The sequence below is a fragment of the Coregonus lavaretus genome, assembly GCF_964263955.1.
Source record: "Coregonus lavaretus genome assembly, chromosome: 2".
Taxonomy (NCBI): Eukaryota; Metazoa; Chordata; class Actinopteri; order Salmoniformes; family Salmonidae; genus Coregonus; species Coregonus lavaretus.
Window position 1 is genome coordinate 3,040,745 of NC_139989.1, and position 19,552 is coordinate 3,060,296.

The window sequence follows — 19,552 nt, forward strand, 5'->3', positions numbered from 1 at the left end:
CCTCCCTGTCTGTCATCTCTTAGCCTTCCTGTCTGTCATCTCACAGCCTCCATGTCTGTCATCTCTTAGCCTTCCTGTCTGTCATCTCACAGCCTCCCTGTCTGTCATCTCTTAGCCTTCCTGTCTGTCATCTCACAGCCTCCCTGTCTGTCATATCACAGCCTTCCTGTCTGTCATCTCACAGTCGTGAAATGGTTAAATCTCTCTCACTCACACCCTCTCTCTCTCTCTCTCACACACACAATTTCATTGAGCTTTATTTTTTGATTGTATTATTTCTTATTGTTATCACATTATCGAGAGGGAACCTGCAAGTCAGCATTTCATTACACCATGCATATCCTGTACATATGACTAATAAACATGACTTGACACACTGCAGTGCTGGCTGTCTAATGGACCAGTATTGCCTGAGGGCCCAACAGTTTACCTGCTGCTGATATTCATCTGTTGTTAACTTACTAATGTGAGTAGGAATGATTGAGAAAGCGAGTGAGCGAGTGAGTGAGTGAGTAAGCGAGTGAGTGAGTGAGTAAGCGAGTGAGTGAGTGAGTAAGCGAGTGAGTGAGTGAGTAAGCGAGTGAGTGTATAGGCTACATGGAAATCCTTGTGAGTTGGGTTCTCTTTAGAACCATTTCACCACCTTCTCTCTGTTTTGTTCTGTGTTTTTCTGTTGTGCCCTAGAAACAGTCTGACAGCTTCCCTCATCTCATCTCCCACAGAGCACTGAGAACACACACACACACACACACATTTTAACAAGAATATGTTTTTCCTCTAGTTATGGAGCTTGACTGATAGAGAACAGAGAAAGGGGGAGAGAGAGAGAGGTGGTATATAGGAGGTATAGAGAGAGGGGGTCTGTGTACAGTACTGTAGGGCATAATTATGACATCAAAGGATGTCTTCAGACATTCACACCTCTGTTTAAACACGCATGCTATAACCAGGCTATAACCGCATCATCCAGGAAACACACACACGCGCCCGCTGAAAGCCGCAACCTGAATCGTGCAGTCTGTTGGGTGGCCGCTCCCTCGCCTTTCTCGCTCTCTGTTATCCGAGGCTCAGCAACTTATCCGTAAAATCTGCTTTCAGCCTCAGGCCTGGGGTGCTACGCGTTTGTTTACATCAATGAAGTGCAGCCCAGAGACAGTCAAAGTGACGATTCAATAGATTAATCTGTTCACATCAACACTGATTCACACAGGCAGTATTCTGGTTATTGAAATGTTTAACGGAATACCAGAATACCATCTCTCTCTCCCTCTCTATCTCTAACAGTTTCACAAACACACAAACACACACACAAACAAAACATACACACACACACGCACTCACCTCGCTTGCCGCGTGCCCCAGTGCCATCTTCTGCCAGGGATCTGGCAACTGTGCCAGGGTTATCTTGGCGCTCGAGCTGTTCCTCTGATCTATTGTAGTGTTCAGTCTATTAGTTCGGGCTAAAGCTTCTCTCCTGACAGGACTGTAGGCTATTACAATGTAGTAGCCTAAAGCTCTGGTCTATTCTAGTAGGCTATTTCCTCCGTTAGCCCAGTGTGAGAGGACAAGGGACAGAGTTTGTTGTTTGTTGATCAGGGGCCGCCCCTTCTTTCTCTAGCGGAATAAACATGAAAACCTCGCTGGGCTACGTAACGCCTTTTACGGAAAATTGTCTTTCTCTCCCCTTTCACCCTTGTTGTGTCACTGTGCGGCTTTTCCACTGCCTGCGCTATTCTCTCTCTCTCTCTCTCTCTCTCTATCTCTCTCTATCTCTCTCTATCACACACACTTCCGTTTTGTCCCAATATGGCGCCGGGTGTCGTCTTACCTGCGTGTCAGACTACAGAGTCACGCATGCGTCATATTTGGGGGCGGGAACCCGTTATAACGGGACACCTCATCCAAGCGGGACACAGGCGGGTGAGGGGGTTCTCTCCAGCTGTGAGCTCTAGCCAGGCCAGGCACGTGAGACACTGGGGGAGAAGAGAGGCTTTATTATTCGGTCAAGGTGATGCTCTGTAGGCAAACGGTTCCAGTCCCGTAGCTCTCAGCATAGAACATGACTTTGATCAACACTGAGCTATTCAGGAGATTAAGTGAAATATGCTGCAGGTGGTATGTTGAAAATTATCTATGATATAGATAGGGCTATTATAATTATATGATATACAGTAGATAGGCCTAAATCTTTCAAATCATAGCAAGAATTTGTACATGTCTTTATCATAGGCTACAATTCACCCCATCCAAGTCTACCTCATTATTAACAGGTGAATTTCCACCCTTGACTTTGGAAGTGTCTGTCTGACTGTATAAATAGTTCCTCACCAGTTAAAGTTTGATGTTGGAGGTCATTAGCATGAGACTGCTTTATTAGGAGCTATGTATAGCCTATCTGCTGTATGAGCCATGGATAATGAGAACCATGATATGACACAGAGTCATTATCTGTGACTAAAGAGGTGTGTGTGTGGTGACTGAAGATGTGTGTGTGTGTGTGTGTGATTGAAGAGGTGTGTGAGTGTGACTGAAGATGGGCAGGAACAGTATCATTACAGCCCAACTTCACCAGAGATATTTAGACTGAACTGCCAGACTGAACTTGGTGACAGAATATTAATCTCAGTCTTCTATCAGATATAGACTTACTGTACTGAGCTGGTGGTGGACGTACAACACTGTGGTGACATCTGCTGGTTGATTACATCTTACACTGTGATCAAAACAACTGGGAACTCAGAAATCTCAGAAGTCTGACTTCAGTGCATTAAAGAGAACTGGGAACTCTGGGAAAAAACCGAGCTCCGACTGGGAAAATCGTTTTGAACAGTCATCCAACTCGGAATTCCAAGTCGGAAACTCTGGCATCTTTCTAGCCTGAAGATTTGGCCTAGTTTCTTTCAGAGTTCCCAGTTGTCTTGAAAGGACCATTATATTCATGGAGTGAAAGAACTGGATAGGTGGAAGCAAGATGGCTCCATCTAAGTAATTAACACCTAACTGGTATGGTACATTATTAGCTGTCTGCACACAGAACTCTCCAGTGTCATAATTTTTTATTTTATTTTTACGTCATTTAGCAGACGCTCTTATCCAGAGCGACTTACATGAGCAATTAGGGTTAAGTGCCTTGCTTAAGGGCACATCGACAGATTTTTCACCTAGTTGGCTCGGGGATTTGAACCAGCGACCTTTCGGTTACTGGCACAACGCTCTTACCCACTAAGCTACCTGCCGCCCATCAGACACAAACAACACATCATACAGTCTCAGCCAATTTTATTGCTTCAATCAAATCACAACAAACAGTATTATAATCGTTCACTCATTTAGTTCTCACAGATGTTCCTCTTCAGTTTATCAGGGCCTGGATCGGTATCCGCTCCTCACGGAGAGAGGGGGGAGGGAGGGAGGCAGAGAGGACAAGAAGGAGAGGGAGAAAGGAGGAGGTCAGAGAAAGGAACTACCATTGCTTGTCTTTTCCTATGATAAAATAATGACTTGCAGCCTGGTGTCTCATTAGTTTATCTATCAAAGTGCAACGAGTGCTACGGTGCTTTAATAACATCTGGGTCAGAGGTCATACATTAACAGATGGGAGCATTAGAAACAGAGATGGACTTGGTTTAACCCAAAACCACCCCCACACACACTCCCTTAGTCTGGGGTGGCCAGCCCTGGTTCTGGAGAGTTCTAGGGTGTGCAAGCTTTGTCAGTATCAGCATTAACACACTAGTTCCAGCTAATTAATGTATTGGTGACTGATTGAATCAGGTGTGTTAGTGCTAGGCTGGAACAACAGCCTGCCCTAAGCCATACACCTCCCATCTACAGTCCCTCAGTATCAGGAGAACACATCAATATAAAACTACATAGTATACTCTTTACAGTACATATTGTCAATAAATACCAGTGACATCAGAGGGTCAGAGGTGACAGACTGGTTTGGAATGCTGCTACAGACTGAACACTGACCTACAGGGTCATGACCTCCTCTCATATTGCGCGTTTAGAGACAACTAACGAAGGAATGAGAGAAGGGAGAAGGAGGAGAGGAGGAGTAGACTTTCACCCAGGCATTGGTGTCGCAGAGGGTCGGAGGGGATGTGTAGCTGTTGGACTGTAGTTTGGTCCAGGTGTGTGTGTCTAGCTGATAGACTGTACAGTAGTTTGGTTTGTGTGTGTCTAGCTGACAGACTTCAGTTTGACCCAGGGGTTGGTGTTGCAGAGGGTAGGAGGGGATGGTCCAGGTGTGTGTGTCTAGCTGACAGACTTCAGTTTGACCCAGGGGTTGGTCCCGCGGACCTCCATTGGTAGATCGTTGGCAAAGATGTGGTTGCAGAGCTCGTCCAATGGCGGCTCAGGGTCAGAGATGGCAAACTGGGCCGCGTCCTCGATCACCTTCCTGATCTCTACATCTATCTCCTGTAGGGAGGGAGGACAGAGAGAAGGTGGCAAGGAGGGAAATAATTTGAGTAATTGGACTGTGTGTGTGTGTGTGTGTGAGCGTGCGTGCATGTGTGTGTGTGTGGATGCGTGTCGGTGAAGGTGTGTGTACCTTGATCTCCTCCACACAAGCCATGTTGTTGGACAGCATGCGTTCCTTCAGCATGGTGATGGGGTCACTCTTACTGCGCACTTCCTGGATCTCCTCACGTGAACGGTAGCTACAGGAAGTTACATCACACACAGGAAGAGGAGTTAGACATGATTAGCAAGGTTCCGCACCAGCCCTTGGTTGATGAGAGAGACAGACAGAAAGAAATAGAGACAGAGAGAGAGAAATAGAGAGAGAAAGAGAGAGTGAGAGAGAGAGAGAGAGAGACCTGGAAAGGTAGCAGTGCTTTTCCCAAACCAACACTGCACTATGGGGGGGGGGGGGGGGGTAATCCATATAGTCCCCTGTAGCTCAGTTGGTAGAGCATGGCGCTTGCAACGCCAGGGTTGTGGGTTCGTCTCCCACGGGGGGCCAGTATGAAAATGTATGCACTCACTAACTGTAAGTCGATCTGGATAAGAGCGTCTGCTAAATGACTAAAATCTAAAGTCTAATTGGACCGTGTGTGTGTGTGTGTGTGTGTGTGTGTGTGTGTGTGTGTGTGTGTGTGTGTGTGTGTGTCCTCCCTCCCTGCTAGAGATAGGTGTAGAGATAGGTGTAGAGATAGCTGTAGAGATAGCTGTAGAGATAGCTGTAGAGATAGCTGTAGAGATAGATGTAGAGATAGGTGTAGAGATAGCTGTAGAGATAGATGTAGAGATAGCTGTAGAGATAGGTGTAGAGATAGGTGTAGAGATAGGTGTAGAGATAGCTGTAGAGATAGCTGTAGAGATAGCTGTAGAGATAGCTGTAGAGATAGCTGTAGAGATAGCTGTAGAGATAGCTGTAGAGATAGGTGTAGAGATAGGTGTAGAGATAGGTGTAGAGAGCAGGAAGGTGATCGAAGACGCGGCCCAGTTTGCCATCTCTGACCCTGAGCCGCCTTTGGACGAGCTCTGCAACCACAGGCTAAACTAGGGAGTGGCAACACAAGGAAATGGGCGGGGCTAAAAACAGAATAGAGAGAGTGAGAGAGAGAGCGATGGGAGATGTAGTGAGGAGTGAGGGGGCGGAGAGAGACAGGGTGTTCAGTTGACAAACACATTGTCAGGGGTCAGAGATCATGTCTCACCTAACCCCGGGGTCGCTCATGCTATGTCCATGGTAACGGTAGGTCTCCAGCTCCATCACAATAGGACCCTGCCAGAGAGGTTTCAAAAGCAAGACACTCAACAAGCTAGCCAACCCCACCATGACACTGCTGAATAGCCTGATCAGGGATTTCTATTGGAGCAGAGGTTTCTTCCTATATCTATGCTGTTTGGCCCTGCAGCACACCAGGAGTGTGGGACCAGTTACAACTCTGTACTAGAGTCTCTATTCTGCTGGTCACTGAGCCTCCCTCTGTCAGGAAACAGACACAGGTGTGATACTAGAATATGATCAGCCCTTTGACAAAGTGATTCTTTAAGCTCTTAAACCAGCTATAACTTTTTCATCTCTGCACCAATCAGAACTCTTCTCCAGCTCTACAACCAATCATAGCTCACCTTCCCGGCTCTGCAGTGGTCTGCAGCAAACTTGATGGCCTCCCTCACACACAGCACGTCCATGCCATCCACCTACACCACAGGGACATACGGGTCAATATAGCAAAGTTACACTCACTGACTGTGTGTGTGTGTCCTACCTTGATTCCAGGTATATAGTCTCCTCTCTTGAAGTACTCAGTGCTAGCGGAGGACCTCTCTACAGACGTCCCCATGCCGAACTTGTTGTTCTCACAGATGAAGATACACGGCAGCTTCCACAGAGCCGCCATGTTGAACGACTCAAAGATCTGGCCCTGATTGGACAAGAGGAGAGACGATGATGATGCTGATTGAATAACTTCATTGTAACCGTTAGATAGATAGAGCTCACCTGGTTGGCTGCTCCGTCTCCATACAGCGCCACGCACACCTGGTTGTTGCCCTGGTACTGGCAGGCTAGGGCCACACCTGCCCCTAATGGAACCTGTAGACACACACACACACACTGCGAGAATGCATGGGTGTGTGTGTCTCATCTTCCCCTCTCGGTCTAGGTGTGTGTGTGTGTGTGTGTGTGTGTGTGTGTGTGTGTGTGTGTGTGTGAGTGACCTGTTCAGAGTGTTACCTGAGCCCCAACGATTCCATTCCCTCCATAGAAGTGTTTAGCGTACATGTGCATAGAACCACCTTTACCTTTGGCCACACCCCCTCTACGACCTGAGAATGGGGGAGAGAAAGGGAGAGAAAGAGAGAGAGAGCGAGGGAGAGAGAAAGAACAGAGAGAGAGATTAGAGATGTATTTCAGGTAGAATGATCAGTTTATCTTCCTTAAATCCTGACTGTAACCATTAGGGGAATTACAAATCTGACCTTCGATCAGTTTCTAGGTGTGTCTCACCTGTGAGTTCAGCCATGATCTCTCTAACGGACACACCCCGTGTGAAGGTGTAGCCGTGGGCACGGTACGCTGTGATCAGGTGGTCTGTTGGGTTGATGCCCGCTTCGATGCCCATCGCACATGCCTCCTGTAACACAACCAACAGCTAGGAGAGAGGAGGGGAGTGTGTGTGTTCCCGTCTCTCTTGCTGTGTGTTTATGTGTGTGTGTGTTCCTGTCTCTCTTGCTGTGTGTTTATGTGTGTGTGTTGTGACCTGTCCGTCGTAGAGGTGACAGAAGCCTCTGATGATCTTCTGCTTGTAAAGCTGGTCAGCCTTCAGCTCCATGCGTCTCATGGTCTGCATGGTCCTGTAGTACTGGAGGCCCTGTTCTCTGGTCAACACCGCCGTCTCAGAGGGGCCCTCCTCCAGACGGTGCAGCTCACACTTCTATTGGACAGCACAGGGAAGGGAGGGAGACAGGCAGCTCAGCCAACCAATCAGATAACAGTTTGATGAGGAAGTTCCCATTTCATACTGTATCTAGGGCTTGTTGGTGTGATAGAAGTGTGTTGTGTAGAATAGACATGTCTAGGAGAAGTCTATTCATTAAATGTCAAAACAAATGCACATGTGTGTATGTGGACTCACCTTGATGTGAAAGCTGGCCTGTGGGGTGAAGTCAGCGATGGAGCGTGTGGACACCACCATCCTGGCCCCCTGCAGAGAGAGAGTAACACACACACACAGGAAATACAAGTCCAATGGCCCCACCCCCAAAGGCTAAATCCAGCCCTGCCCTGGGCCACAGTGTGAAAGGAGGACTGGGGGTTCTGCAGAAGGAACGTGGCTGTTTGAGGTTCAGGTTTCTCTGTTTGGATCTGACTGGCTGGCTCTAACTAGGTCTGGGTGCTCTGGTACTAACTGGTGGTATTGGTAGTTGTCGGGGGGTTGCTGGGTCGGGTGTTGAGGTTAAATCGACGTGTTCGGACAGGCCAATCAGCAGCTGGGCAACAGAGGAGCCACCCAATCAGACCAGAGCACATCCAGAGGAGTCTGACAGCTGAACTCTAGATCTCTGCCCTAATATGGAGGAGTAGAGGGTTGGGACAAAGCAGACTAATCTGTAGTCAGGACTATTACTACCACTATCATTATCATTATCACTACCACTACCAATACCAATACCACAATCACTACCAATACCACTACCACTACCACTACAATTATCATTATCACTACCAATACCACAATCACTACCATTATCATTATCACTACCATTATCATTATCACTACCCCTACCAATACCAATACCACTATCACTACCTCTACCCCTACCAATACCACAATCACTACCACTACCATTATCATTACCCCTACCAATACCACTATCACTATCACTACCAATACCACAATCACTACCAATACCATTATCATTACCCCTACCAATACCACTATCACTATCACTACCAATACCACAATCACTACCAATACCACTACCATTATCACTACCATTATCATTATCACTACCAATACCACTACCATTATCGCTACCGCCACTACCACTACCACTATCACCACTACCAATATCATTATCACTACCAATACCACTACCACTATCACTACCACCACTACCAATACCACTATCACTACCATTATCATTATCGCTACCGCCACTACCACTATCACTACCACTATCACCACTACCAATATCATTATCACTACCAATACCACTATCACTACCACCACTACCAATACCACTATCACTACCATTATCATTATCGCTACCGCCACTACCACTATCACTACCACTATCACCACTACCAATATCATTATCACTACCAATACCACTATCACTACCACCACTACCAATACCACTATCACTACCAATACCACTACCACCACTACCAATACCACTATCACTACCATTATCACTACCAATCCCATTATTCACTACGTACTACAGCGCACCAAAGAGAGTCAGGGCAGGGCATCTATCAGCACACACACAGGCTGTGTTCTATATGAGATGTGTTGTGTTCAAGGTCTTACAGGCTAGATCAGGCCTACAGGACAGCAGCGCTATGAGCTCCTTACCTCTGACACTGTTTGGGCTCCCTACAAGAAAGCCAGGGAGAGAGAGGGTGGAGAGAGGGGGGAGAGGGAGGGGGAGAGAGGGAGGGGGAGAGAGAGGGGAGTCATAGGTAGAGAGAGGAGAAAGAGAGGTGTCGAAAATAATTAATCTTTAAAACACTATAGGGGAACCTATCCAAAAACGCATAGCCCCTAGGGACTAGTATCTTTCTAACCATGAAAGGTGTGCTGATAAGTTCAGGGTGAGAGAATGAGGCTGAGTGGGTGTGCTGAAGTTCACAGAGAGCATTACAGAGGAAAGCCTATAGACCAGAGGCAGACGGCCAAGAAATTAGTACACAAATTGCACCAACCATCACTAGCCTACGCACATTCATATACAGTCAATGCTACGTACCAACATCAGAGCGCCACTATGCGGCAAACGTAAATTCCCCATGCGGGAATCCCTTGTTGTGTCCATAGAATTAGGAATTAGAATACTAGAATGGACATGAATGTTCTTATGACAGTATAAAAGGTCAGCCATTTTGGTCAGGGAGTTGGTCAACCATGGTCAGCCAGTGCTGTGATAAGATTTTGTGTAAAACAATGAATGTGAAGATTAGCTAGCTAATAAACATACTATGCAGGTAGCCAGTCAGTTTTTGTAGAATGATTCCATACATTTTTCAATTTAACAGCCAATATGTCAACATTCCATTCAAACAATGCAGTCAATCCACAGCCGTACTCTGGCTGAAATCAGTAGATGATAGGACTTAGACAAGTTGTAAATGCAACAAGTACTGATATTGTATCATATAATAACACTCACAGCTTTCCAAGAAAACAAACATTGAGACATTTATGGTCTGTTTACATATATTTTAGAGGCTATTTATACAGAACATTTGTATAAAGCCTGTATAAACTGTATTTTTTATTATATGAGAATATTTTAGGTTGACAATAATTATATTACACAATTTCTGATATATCACATGCCTTACTTATATACTGACTGCACAAAACATTGAAAACACCTGCTCTTTCTATGACAGACTGACCAGGTGAATCCAGATGAAAGCTATGATCCCTTATTGATGTCACTTGTTAAATCCACTTCAAATCAGTGTAGATGAAGGGGAGGAGGCAGGTTAAAGAATGATTTTTAAGCCTTGAGACAATTAAGACATGGATTGTGTCTGTGTGCCATTCAGAGGGTGAATGGGCAAGACAAAAGAGTTAAGACATTCTTAGTCTGGTTTGGATTTCTCCCTGACCAAAATGGCTGCCATTATCATACCATTCCGGAACTTTGAGGGTTCATGACATAGCCCCTCTAGTAATGTAATAGGATCTCTATGGTTGTGCCCTGCGTACAAACATTAACCACCATGTACAGCGCCTAGATAAGGCCGAATGTCGAATCAGCACCATGGCCACTGAACAGTGCCGCCGCGGTCCTATGCCTCTATTAGTTCAAATGTGAATTTCATAAACTTGAATACCCCCTCGGTTTTCAAATCACATACAGTGGGGAGAACAAGTATTTGATACACTGCCGATTTTGCAGGTTTTCCTACTTACAAAGCATGTAGAGGTCTGTAATTTTTATCATAGGTACACTTCAACTGTGAGAGACGGAATCTAAAACATAAATCCAGAAAATCACATTGTATGATTTTTAAGTAATTCATTTGCATTTTATTGCATGACATAAGTATTTGATACATCAGAAAAGCAGAACTTAATATTTGGTACAGAAACCTTTGTTTGCAATTACAGAGATCATATGTTTCCTGTAGGTCTTGACCAGGTATGCACACACTGCAGCAGGGATTTTGGCCCACTCCTCCATACAGACCTTCTCCAGATCCTTCAGGTTTCGGGGCTGTCGCTGGGCAATACAGACTTTCAGCTCCCTCCAAAGATTTTCTATTGGGTTCAGGTCTGGAGACTGGCTAGGCCACTCCAGGACCTTGAGATGCTTCTTACGGAGCCACTCCTTAGTTGCCCTGGCTGTGTGTTTCCCAGCCACGACCCATCTTCAATGCTCTTACTGAGGGAAGGAGGTGGTTGGCCAAGATCTCGTGATACATGGCCCCATCCATCCTCCCCTCAATACGGTGCAGTCGTCCTGTCCCCTTTGCAGAAAAGCATCCCCAAAGAATGATGTTTCCACCTCCATGCTTCACGGTTGGGATGGTGTTCTTGGGATTGTACTCATCCTTCTTCTTCCTCCAAACACGGCGAGTGGAGTTTAGACCAAAAAGCTCTATTTCTGTCTCATCAGACCACATGACCTTCTCCCATTCCTCCTCTGGATCATCCAGATGGTCATTGGCAAACTTCAGATGGCCCTGGAAATGCGCTGGCTTGAGCAGGGGGACCTTGCGTGCGCTGCAGGATTTTAATCCATGACGGCGTAGTGTGTTACTAATGGTTTTCTTTGAGACTGTGGCCCCAGCTCTCTTCAGGTCATTGACCAGGTCCTGCCGTGTAGTTCTGGGCTGATCCCTCACCTTCCTCATGATCATTGATGCCCCCACGAAGTGAGATCTTGCATGGAGCCCCAGACCGAGGATGATTGACCGTCATCTTGAACTTCTTCCATTTTCTAATAATTGTGCCAACAGTTGTTGCCTTCTCACCAAGCTGCTTGCCTATTGTCCTGTAGCCCATCCCAGCCTTGTGCAGGTCTACAATTTTATCCCTGATGTCCTTACACAGCTCTCTGGTCTTGGTCATTGTGGAGAGGTTGGAGTCTGTTTGATTGATTGTTTTAGATTCCGTCTCTCACAGTTGAAGTGTACCTATGCTAAAAATTACAGACATCTACATGTTTTGTAAGTAGGAAAACCTGCAAAATCGGCAGTGTATCAAATACTTGTTCTCCCCACTGTAGAGGGCTTGGGCTGTTGCACGATAGCAACCGAAGCCTATGTAAGTCAGTTTATAACATTCCATCACTGGTTACTCTGAGAGTTCCCCATATTGACATCGGCTGCAGCCTCAGGCTCTATGGTGCTAACCTTGGAAAAGTAATTCAAATTTCTACTCCTTCCTCTATTACTAAAAGGGATAGACCAAAAGGTGCAGTTCTATGCAATCTTCTAGCCATACCAACTATATCAATATCACCCATCAGACAGGGCCTGCAACTGCCTATTGAACGTAGCTTGTTTGAGTTGGAGACTTCATGTGACTTTAAAAATCATAAAGGACTTGGGTTGATGCATCTGAACATTAGGAGCTTACTTCCTAAACTGGATTACATCAAGATTTGGCCTATGCAAATGAAACTGGACATTCTGGTATTGACTGAAACTTGGATCTCTGGGGACGTTCTGGACTCTGATATTAATTTTGAGGGTCATAATGTGTTCAGATCTGACAGACAGAGTAGAGGTGGTGGAGTGGCCATTTTTATAAAAAATAATTTATCTGTCTCTTTACTGAAATCCATATCCCTATCCCAAAAATTTCAGCTACTATCTTAAAGCCTTTGTCTGGGGAAAAATGTATCCATAACTGTTATAGTGGTCTACCGTCCTCCATCGGCTAACCTTTGTGCACTCGAGGAGTTAACTCATTTGTTGTCTTCTTTTACTAAATCAGAAGTTATTATCCTGGGTGACCTAAATTATGATTGGGAAATGCAGGCTTCAGACAATCTAAAAGACGTGTAATGATCTAAACCTTACCCAGCTGGTGACTAGGCCTACACGGCCCAACCCTAAAGATCCTTTAAAGTCAACTCTGATTGGTCTTATTTTAATGAATACACCAGAGAAATATGTTTCTACTGGTGTCTTCGCCCAAGATATTAGTGACTATTGCCCAGTGGTTTGTGTTGGAATACAAAAATCTAAGCCTCGGGTCATCACAAAGAGGAACTTAAAAAACTTCAGTGAACAGGCTTTTTTACATGATCTTTATTTTAATTGTATTTCCCTGAACCTGATTTAGCTTTGAGCCTCTTTGCATATGTCTTCAATACTATTGTGGATAATCATGCTCCCTTCAAAAAATTAAGAGTTAAAGATAGATCGAATGGCTGGTACACTCCGGAATTGTCAGAAGTCATTCATAAAAGAGATGATGCTTCCGTCAAGGCCAGGAACACAGGCTTAGGCCCAGACTGGCAAGCTTTTAAGCAACTGAGGAATTGTTGTGTAAGACAAATAAGAAAGGCTCAATTGATTTTTATCCAACCGCTCTTTCGGATTGTAATGGGAACCCGGCTAAATTCTGGAAAACTGTCAAATCCCTGAAGGGTTCTACTTCCTCCTCTCTGCCACAACAAATTAATTCAGACACTGCTCTCATTAGGGGGGAAATGCCATCATTGATGCATTTAATCACCATTTTATTTCAGCAGGCTCTCTCTTTGAAAGAACTTCTAAGCCTATTCACAATGATATTGGGCTGGATGCTGATAGGGGAAACTTGCTGAATTATCAGATAAATTATAGTCAAAGCTTTCCTTTTAGGCTATTTACAGAAAAAGAAGTCCTGGATGCTTTGCTAGCAATAGACAAAGAGAAATCCAAAGGGGCCAACCAATTGGATCCTGGTCTGCTTAAGTGTGCAACGCCCATCATTGTTGGCTCAATAACCCATATTTTTTATTTAACATTGTTATCAGGAAATATTCAAAAGTATAACAAAAGCTTGTGCTGCCACTCCATAAGGGCAGGGATAGTAGTGATCTTAATAATTATCTCCCCATTTCGAGGCTTCCTTGAATCCTTGGTAAATGTACAACTTCCTCTTTTTTATCTGAGAAATGTATTTTGAATGTAAACCAATCAAGGTTTAGGCCTGGGCATAGCACTATTACAGCATCCACTTTAGTTGTTAATGATCTTGTCAATGCTTTATACACTTAAATTAAATGTGCTGCTTTGTTTGTTGACCTGTCAAAAGCTTTTGATACTGTTGATCATGCTATTTTATTGAATAAATTGTCTTCGGTAGGCCTGAGCTCTGACGCCTGTTCATGGTTTCATGATTATCTTAGTGACAGAACTCAGTCTATCTTGATTAATGGGGTTAAGTCTGAATTTCTTTATGTACATAAAGGTGTACCACAGGGGTTCATTTTGGGACTTATTCTCTTCACTATTTATATAAACACCATTGGTCAATCTGTTAAAAATGGTCAACTTAATCTATATGATGATACAATTATGTATGTTATTGCCCTGACTGTTGATCTGGCTGTGTCAAAACTACAGTCAGATTTTATAGCTATGCAGGAATCCCTTGCTGATTTAAAACTTGTGCTTAATACAGGCAAAACGAAATACATGTTGTTTTCAAACTCTCGTAAGAATGTTTCAGATGAACTACACGTTCACTCATTAGATGGTTCTCCAATCGAACGTGTTCCAGCAGATAAATTCTTAGGCATTTGGATTGATATTTTTTGACGTATAAAGACATACAGTGGGGAGAACAAGTATTTGATACACTGCTGATTTTGCACGTTTTCCTACTTACAAAGCATGTAGAGGTCTGTAATTTTTATCATAGGTACACTTCAACTGTGAGAGACGGAATCTAAAACAAAAATCCAGAAAATCACATTGTATGATTTTTAAGTGATTCATTTGCATTTTATTGCATGACATAAGTATTTGATACATCAGAAAAGCAGAACTTAATATTTGGTACAGAAACCCTTGTTTTTGCAATTACAGAGATCATACATTTCCTGTAGGTCTTGACCAGGTTTGCACACACTGCAGCAGGGATTTTGGCCCACTGCTCCATACAGACCTTCTCCAGATCCTTCAGGTTTCGGGGCTGTCGCTGGGCAATACGGACTTTCAGCTCCCTCCAAAGATTTTCTATTGGCTTCAGGTCTGGAGACTGGCTAGGCCACTCCAGGACCTTGAGATGCTTCTTACGGAGCCACTCCTTAGTTGCCCTGGCTGTGTGTTTCGGGTCGTTGTCATGCTGGAAGACCCAGCCACGACCCATCTTCAATGCTCTTACTGAGGGAAGGTGGTTGTTGGCCAAGATCTCGTGATACATGGCCCCATCCATCCTCCCCTCAATACGGTGCAGTCATCCTGTCCCCTTTGCAGAAAAGCATCCCCAAAGAATGATGTTTCCACCTCCATGCTTCACGGTTGGGATGGTGTTCTTGGGGTTGTACTCATCCTTCTTCTTCCTCCAAACATGGCGAGTGGAGTTTAGACCAAAAAGCTCAATTTTTGTCTCATCAGACCACATGACCTTTTCCCATTCCTCCTCTGGATCATCCAGATGGTCATTGGCAAACTTCAGACGGGCCTGGACATGCGCTGGCTTGAGCAGGGGGACCTTGCGTGCACTGCAGGGTTTTAATCCATGACGGCGTAGTGTGTTATTAATGGTTTTCTTTGAGACTGTGGTCCCAGCTCTCTTCAGGTCATTGACCAGGTCCTGCCGTGTAGTTCTGGGCTGATCCCTCACCTTCCTCATGATCATTGATGCCCCACGAAGTGAGATCTTGCATGGAGCCCCAGACCGAGGGTGATTGACCGTCATCTTGAACTTCTTCCATTTTCTAATAATTGCGCCAACAGTTGTTGCCTTCTCACCAAGCTGCTTGCCTATTGTCCTGTAGCCCATCCCAGCCTTGTGCAGGTCTACAATTTTATCCCTGATGTCCTTACACAGCTCTCTGGTCTTGGCCATTGTGGAGAGGTTGGAGTCTGTTTGATTGAGTGTGTGGACAGGTGTCTTTTATACAGGTAACGAGTTCAAACAGGTGCAGTTAATACAGGTAATGAGTGGAGAACAGGAGGGCTTCTTAAAGAAAAACTAACAGGTCTGTGAGAGCCGGAATTCTTACTGGTTGGTAGGTGATCAAATACTTATGTCATGCAATAAAATGCAAATGAATTACTTACAAATCATACAATGTGATTTTCTGGATTTTTGTTTTAGATTCCGTCTCTCACAGTTGACGTGTACCTATGATAAAAATTACAGACCTCTACATGCTTTGTAAGTAGGAAAACCTGCAAAATCTGCAGTGTATCAATAGACAAAGAGAAATCCAAAAGGGGCCAACCAATTGGATCCTGGTCTACTTGTTCTCCCCACTGTACAGATGAGCTGGTTAAGAAGCTAAGATTTAAAGTTGGCCTTTTCTACAGATTGTGCCTTTCTCTAAGCAGTAGGAAGCAGATTATTCAGTCAACCTTTTTATCTGTTCTAGATTATGGTGATATTATTTATCAAAGTGCATCTGCTACTACTCTTAAACCTTTGGATGCCATCTACCATAGTGCCCTTCATTTTGTTACAGGTGACAGTTTTGATACTAAACACTGAATCCTGTATCAAAAGGTTGGCTGGACTTCACTAAAGACCTGTAGATCTCTACATTACTCCCTTTGTGTTTACAAGGCCCTACTTCATAAACTTCTGTCATATCTAACTTTGCTGTTGAAGTATAGACACCTGAGTTGCCTAACCCGTTCACAGGATTGGTTAACTCTTGAGGATCCTAGAGTCTCCACAGAGCTAGGTAAATCTGCTTTTATACTGAACAAAAATGTCAAAGATTGTACTGAGTTATAGTTAATATGAGGAAATCAGTCAATTGAAATAAATTCATTAGGCCCTAATGTATGGATTTCACATGACTGGGAATACAGATACCGTAAAAAAAATAAAAAGGGCCTCACAATGGGACTCAGGATCTCGTCAAAGGTATTTCTGTGCATTCAAATTGCATTCAATAAAATGCAATTGTGTTCATTGTGCATAACCTTATGCCTTCCCATACCATAACCCCAGCGCCACCATGGGGCACTCTGTTCACAACGTTGACATCAGCAAACCGCTCGCCCACATGACGCCATATACGTGGTCTGCGGTTGTGAGGCTGTTTGGAGAAATTAACATTAAATTATCTGGCAACAGCTCTGGTGGACATTCCTGCAGTCAGCATGCCAATTGCACGCGCCCTCAAAACTTGAGACATCTGTGGCATTGTGTTGTGTGACAGAAGTGCACATTTTAGAGTGGCCTTTTATTGTCCCCAGCACAAGGTGCACCTATGTAATGATCATGCCGTTTTATTTATTTTTGCCCCCTTTTTCTCCCCAATTTTCGATCGTCTCATCGCTGCAACTCCCCAACAGGCTCAGGAGAGGTGAAGGCGGAGTCATGCGTCCTCTGAAACATGACCCACCTAACCGCGTTCCTTAACACCTGCCAGCTTAACCCGGAAGCCAGCCGCACCAATGTGTCGCAGGAAACACTGTTCAGCTGCCGTGATTTGTAATGTTTTATTTGTGCTTCCCACTATTTATATACAGTAACAGTCAAATGTTTGGACACACCTACTCATTCAAGGGTTTTTCTTAATTTTTACTATTTTCTACATTGTAAAATAATAGTGAAGACATCAAAACTATGAAATAACACATTTGGAATCATGTAGTAACCAAAAAAGTGTTAAACAAATCAAATTATATTTTAGATTTTCAAAGTCGCCACCCTTTGCCTTGATGACAGCTTGGCACACTCTTGGCATTCTCTCAACCAGCTTCACCTGGAATGCTTTTCCAACATTCTTGAAGGAGTTCCCACATATGCTGAGCACTTGTTGGCTGCTTTTCCTCCACTCTGCGGTTCAACTCATCCCAAACCATCTCAATTGGGTTGAGGTCGGGTGATTGTGGAGGCCAGGTCATCTGATGCAGCACTCCATCACTCTCCTTCTTGGTTAAATAGCCCTTACACAGCCTGGAGGTGTGTTGTCTCATTGTTCTGTTGAAAATCAAATGATAGTCCCACTAAGCGCAAACCAAATGGGATGGCGTATCGCTGCAGAATGCTGTGGTAGCCATGCTGGTTAAGTGTGCCTTTAATTCTAAATAAATCACTGACAGTGTCACCAGCAAAGCACCCCCACACCATCACACCTCCTCCTCCTCCATGCTTCACTGTGGGAACCACACATGCGGAGATCATCCATTCACCTACTCTGCGTCTCACAAAGACACCGCGGTTGGAACCAAAAATCTCAAATTTGGACTCCAGACCAAAGGACAGATTTCCACCGGTCTAATGTCCATTGCTCGTGTTTCTTGGCCCAAGCATGAAGGCCTGATTCATGCAGTCTCCTCTGAACAGTTGATGTTGAGATGTGTCTGTTACTTGAACTCTGTGAAGCATTTATTTGGGCTGCAATTTCTGAGGCTGGTAACTCTAATGAACTTATCCTCTGCAGCAAAGGTAACTCTGGGTCTTCCTTTCCTGTGGCGGTCCTCATGAGAGCCAGTTTCATCAAACGCTTGATGCTTTTTGCGACTGCACTTGAAATTGTCCATATTGACTGACCTTCATGTCTTAAAGTAATGATGGACTGTCGTTTCTCTTTGCTTATTTGAGCTGTTCTTGCCATAATATGGACTTGATCTTTTACCAAATAGGGCTATCTTCTGTATACCACCCCTACCTTGTCAACTGATTTGCTCAAACGCATTAAGAAGGAAAGAAATTCCACAAATTAACTTCTAACAAGGCACACCTGTTAATTGAAATGCATTCCAGGTGACTACCTCATGAAGCTGGTTGAGAGATTGCCAAGAGTGTGCAAAGCTGTCATCAAGGCAAAGGGTGGCTACTTTGAAGAATCTCAAATATAAAATATTTTTCTATTTGTTTCACACTTTTTGGGTTACTACATGAGTCCATATGAGTTATTGACATCTTCACTATTATTCTACAATGTAGAAAATAGTAAAAATAATGAAAAACCCTTGATTGAGTAGGTCTCAATATGTTTCCCAAAAAAATCCATTGCACCTGTTCTGCTTTTCCCTGTACTTCAGAATTGTCAACTTATAGGAAATAAATATAAAATAAATAAAATACTGCAATACTCGTTATACCGATACATCCTACACATATATGTTCAAATTTAATCTGGCCTAATAAATGCATGGACAGGCTGTCATCAATGCAACCACTGAACAACAATGATTTGGATGTTGTGTTGTTCAGTTCGGACTGTGAGTGACCATGTTAACGGGCCGACATCTACAAGGTCAGCAATGCTATCTGGGACTGAAGCTACTAGCAACCTCTCATCTGGCACATGTAGTTAGCGAGCTTGCAATCTCATAGCGAAATCACCTAGCTAGCTTTCAGCACCTTGGACAGCAGCACGTATGTTGCCAGAAGTACGTACCACATTCTTGCTGGCGTTGCCAAGTCGGAACACGTTTGAGATGAGGGTCAACATATTTTGCATGCTACTGGACACTTCGCTCTACCACCAGTACAGAACAGCCGACCTAGCTAGCTAACGGATTAACGTCGACAACATAGATCAGCTGACACTTCCGTGGTGGGTCGGGTGGCCAACTAAAACTATCACGGGGTTGGCCAAGACAGAAGGCAATGAATTACATTATGATAATAAAGATTAGGTGCAGGCCTGCACAAAGTTCAACCGCATTATTGTTGTTGAATATCTAGATCTATTCTAAAACTGCTTGAAGTTGTAGTTTTTT

The 19,552-nt window shown here is 44.3% G+C and overlaps 2 protein-coding genes across 2 annotated transcripts in view; both read right to left on the bottom strand.

Moving 5' to 3' along the window:
- The window catches only part of LOC311103454 (ribosomal protein S6 kinase alpha-3-like), a 14,181-nt gene extending 12,406 nt beyond the window's left edge, over positions 1–1,775 (bottom strand). The window contains exon 1 of the mRNA XM_084145023.1: positions 1,338–1,775. The gene's annotated coding sequence lies outside the window, so the exon portion shown is untranslated. The remainder of the gene's footprint in view (positions 1–1,337) is intronic.
- A 1,264-nt stretch (positions 1,776–3,039) lies between these two features.
- On the bottom strand, positions 3,040–19,380 carry LOC311147455 (pyruvate dehydrogenase E1 component subunit alpha, mitochondrial-like). The gene is made up of 12 exons (XM_084184156.1): positions 19,228–19,380; positions 9,042–9,062; positions 7,596–7,664; positions 7,221–7,394; positions 6,968–7,094; positions 6,695–6,786; positions 6,461–6,553; positions 6,228–6,383; positions 6,088–6,159; positions 5,670–5,737; positions 4,559–4,667; positions 3,040–4,425 (listed from the first exon to the last, which is right to left on the bottom strand). The coding sequence occupies exons 1-12, from the start codon at positions 19,288–19,290 to the stop codon at positions 4,261–4,263; spliced, it is 1,209 nt and encodes a 402-aa protein (XP_084040282.1). The 5' UTR covers positions 19,291–19,380; the 3' UTR covers positions 3,040–4,260.
- Positions 19,381–19,552: the final 172 nt, after the last annotated feature.

Coding starts and splice junctions, on each gene's coding strand:
- LOC311147455 (XM_084184156.1), bottom strand. CDS start 19,290: ATGCAAAATATGTTGACCCTCATCTCAAACGTGTTCCGACTTGGCAAC. Junction 9,063..19,227: donor GCAACGCCAGCAAGAATGTG/GTACGTACTTCT, acceptor GCTTTCTTGTAG/GGAGCCCAAACAGTGTCAGA. Junction 7,095..7,220: donor GTCACCTCTACGACGGACAG/GTCACAACACAC, acceptor GTTGTGTTACAG/GAGGCATGTGCGATGGGCAT.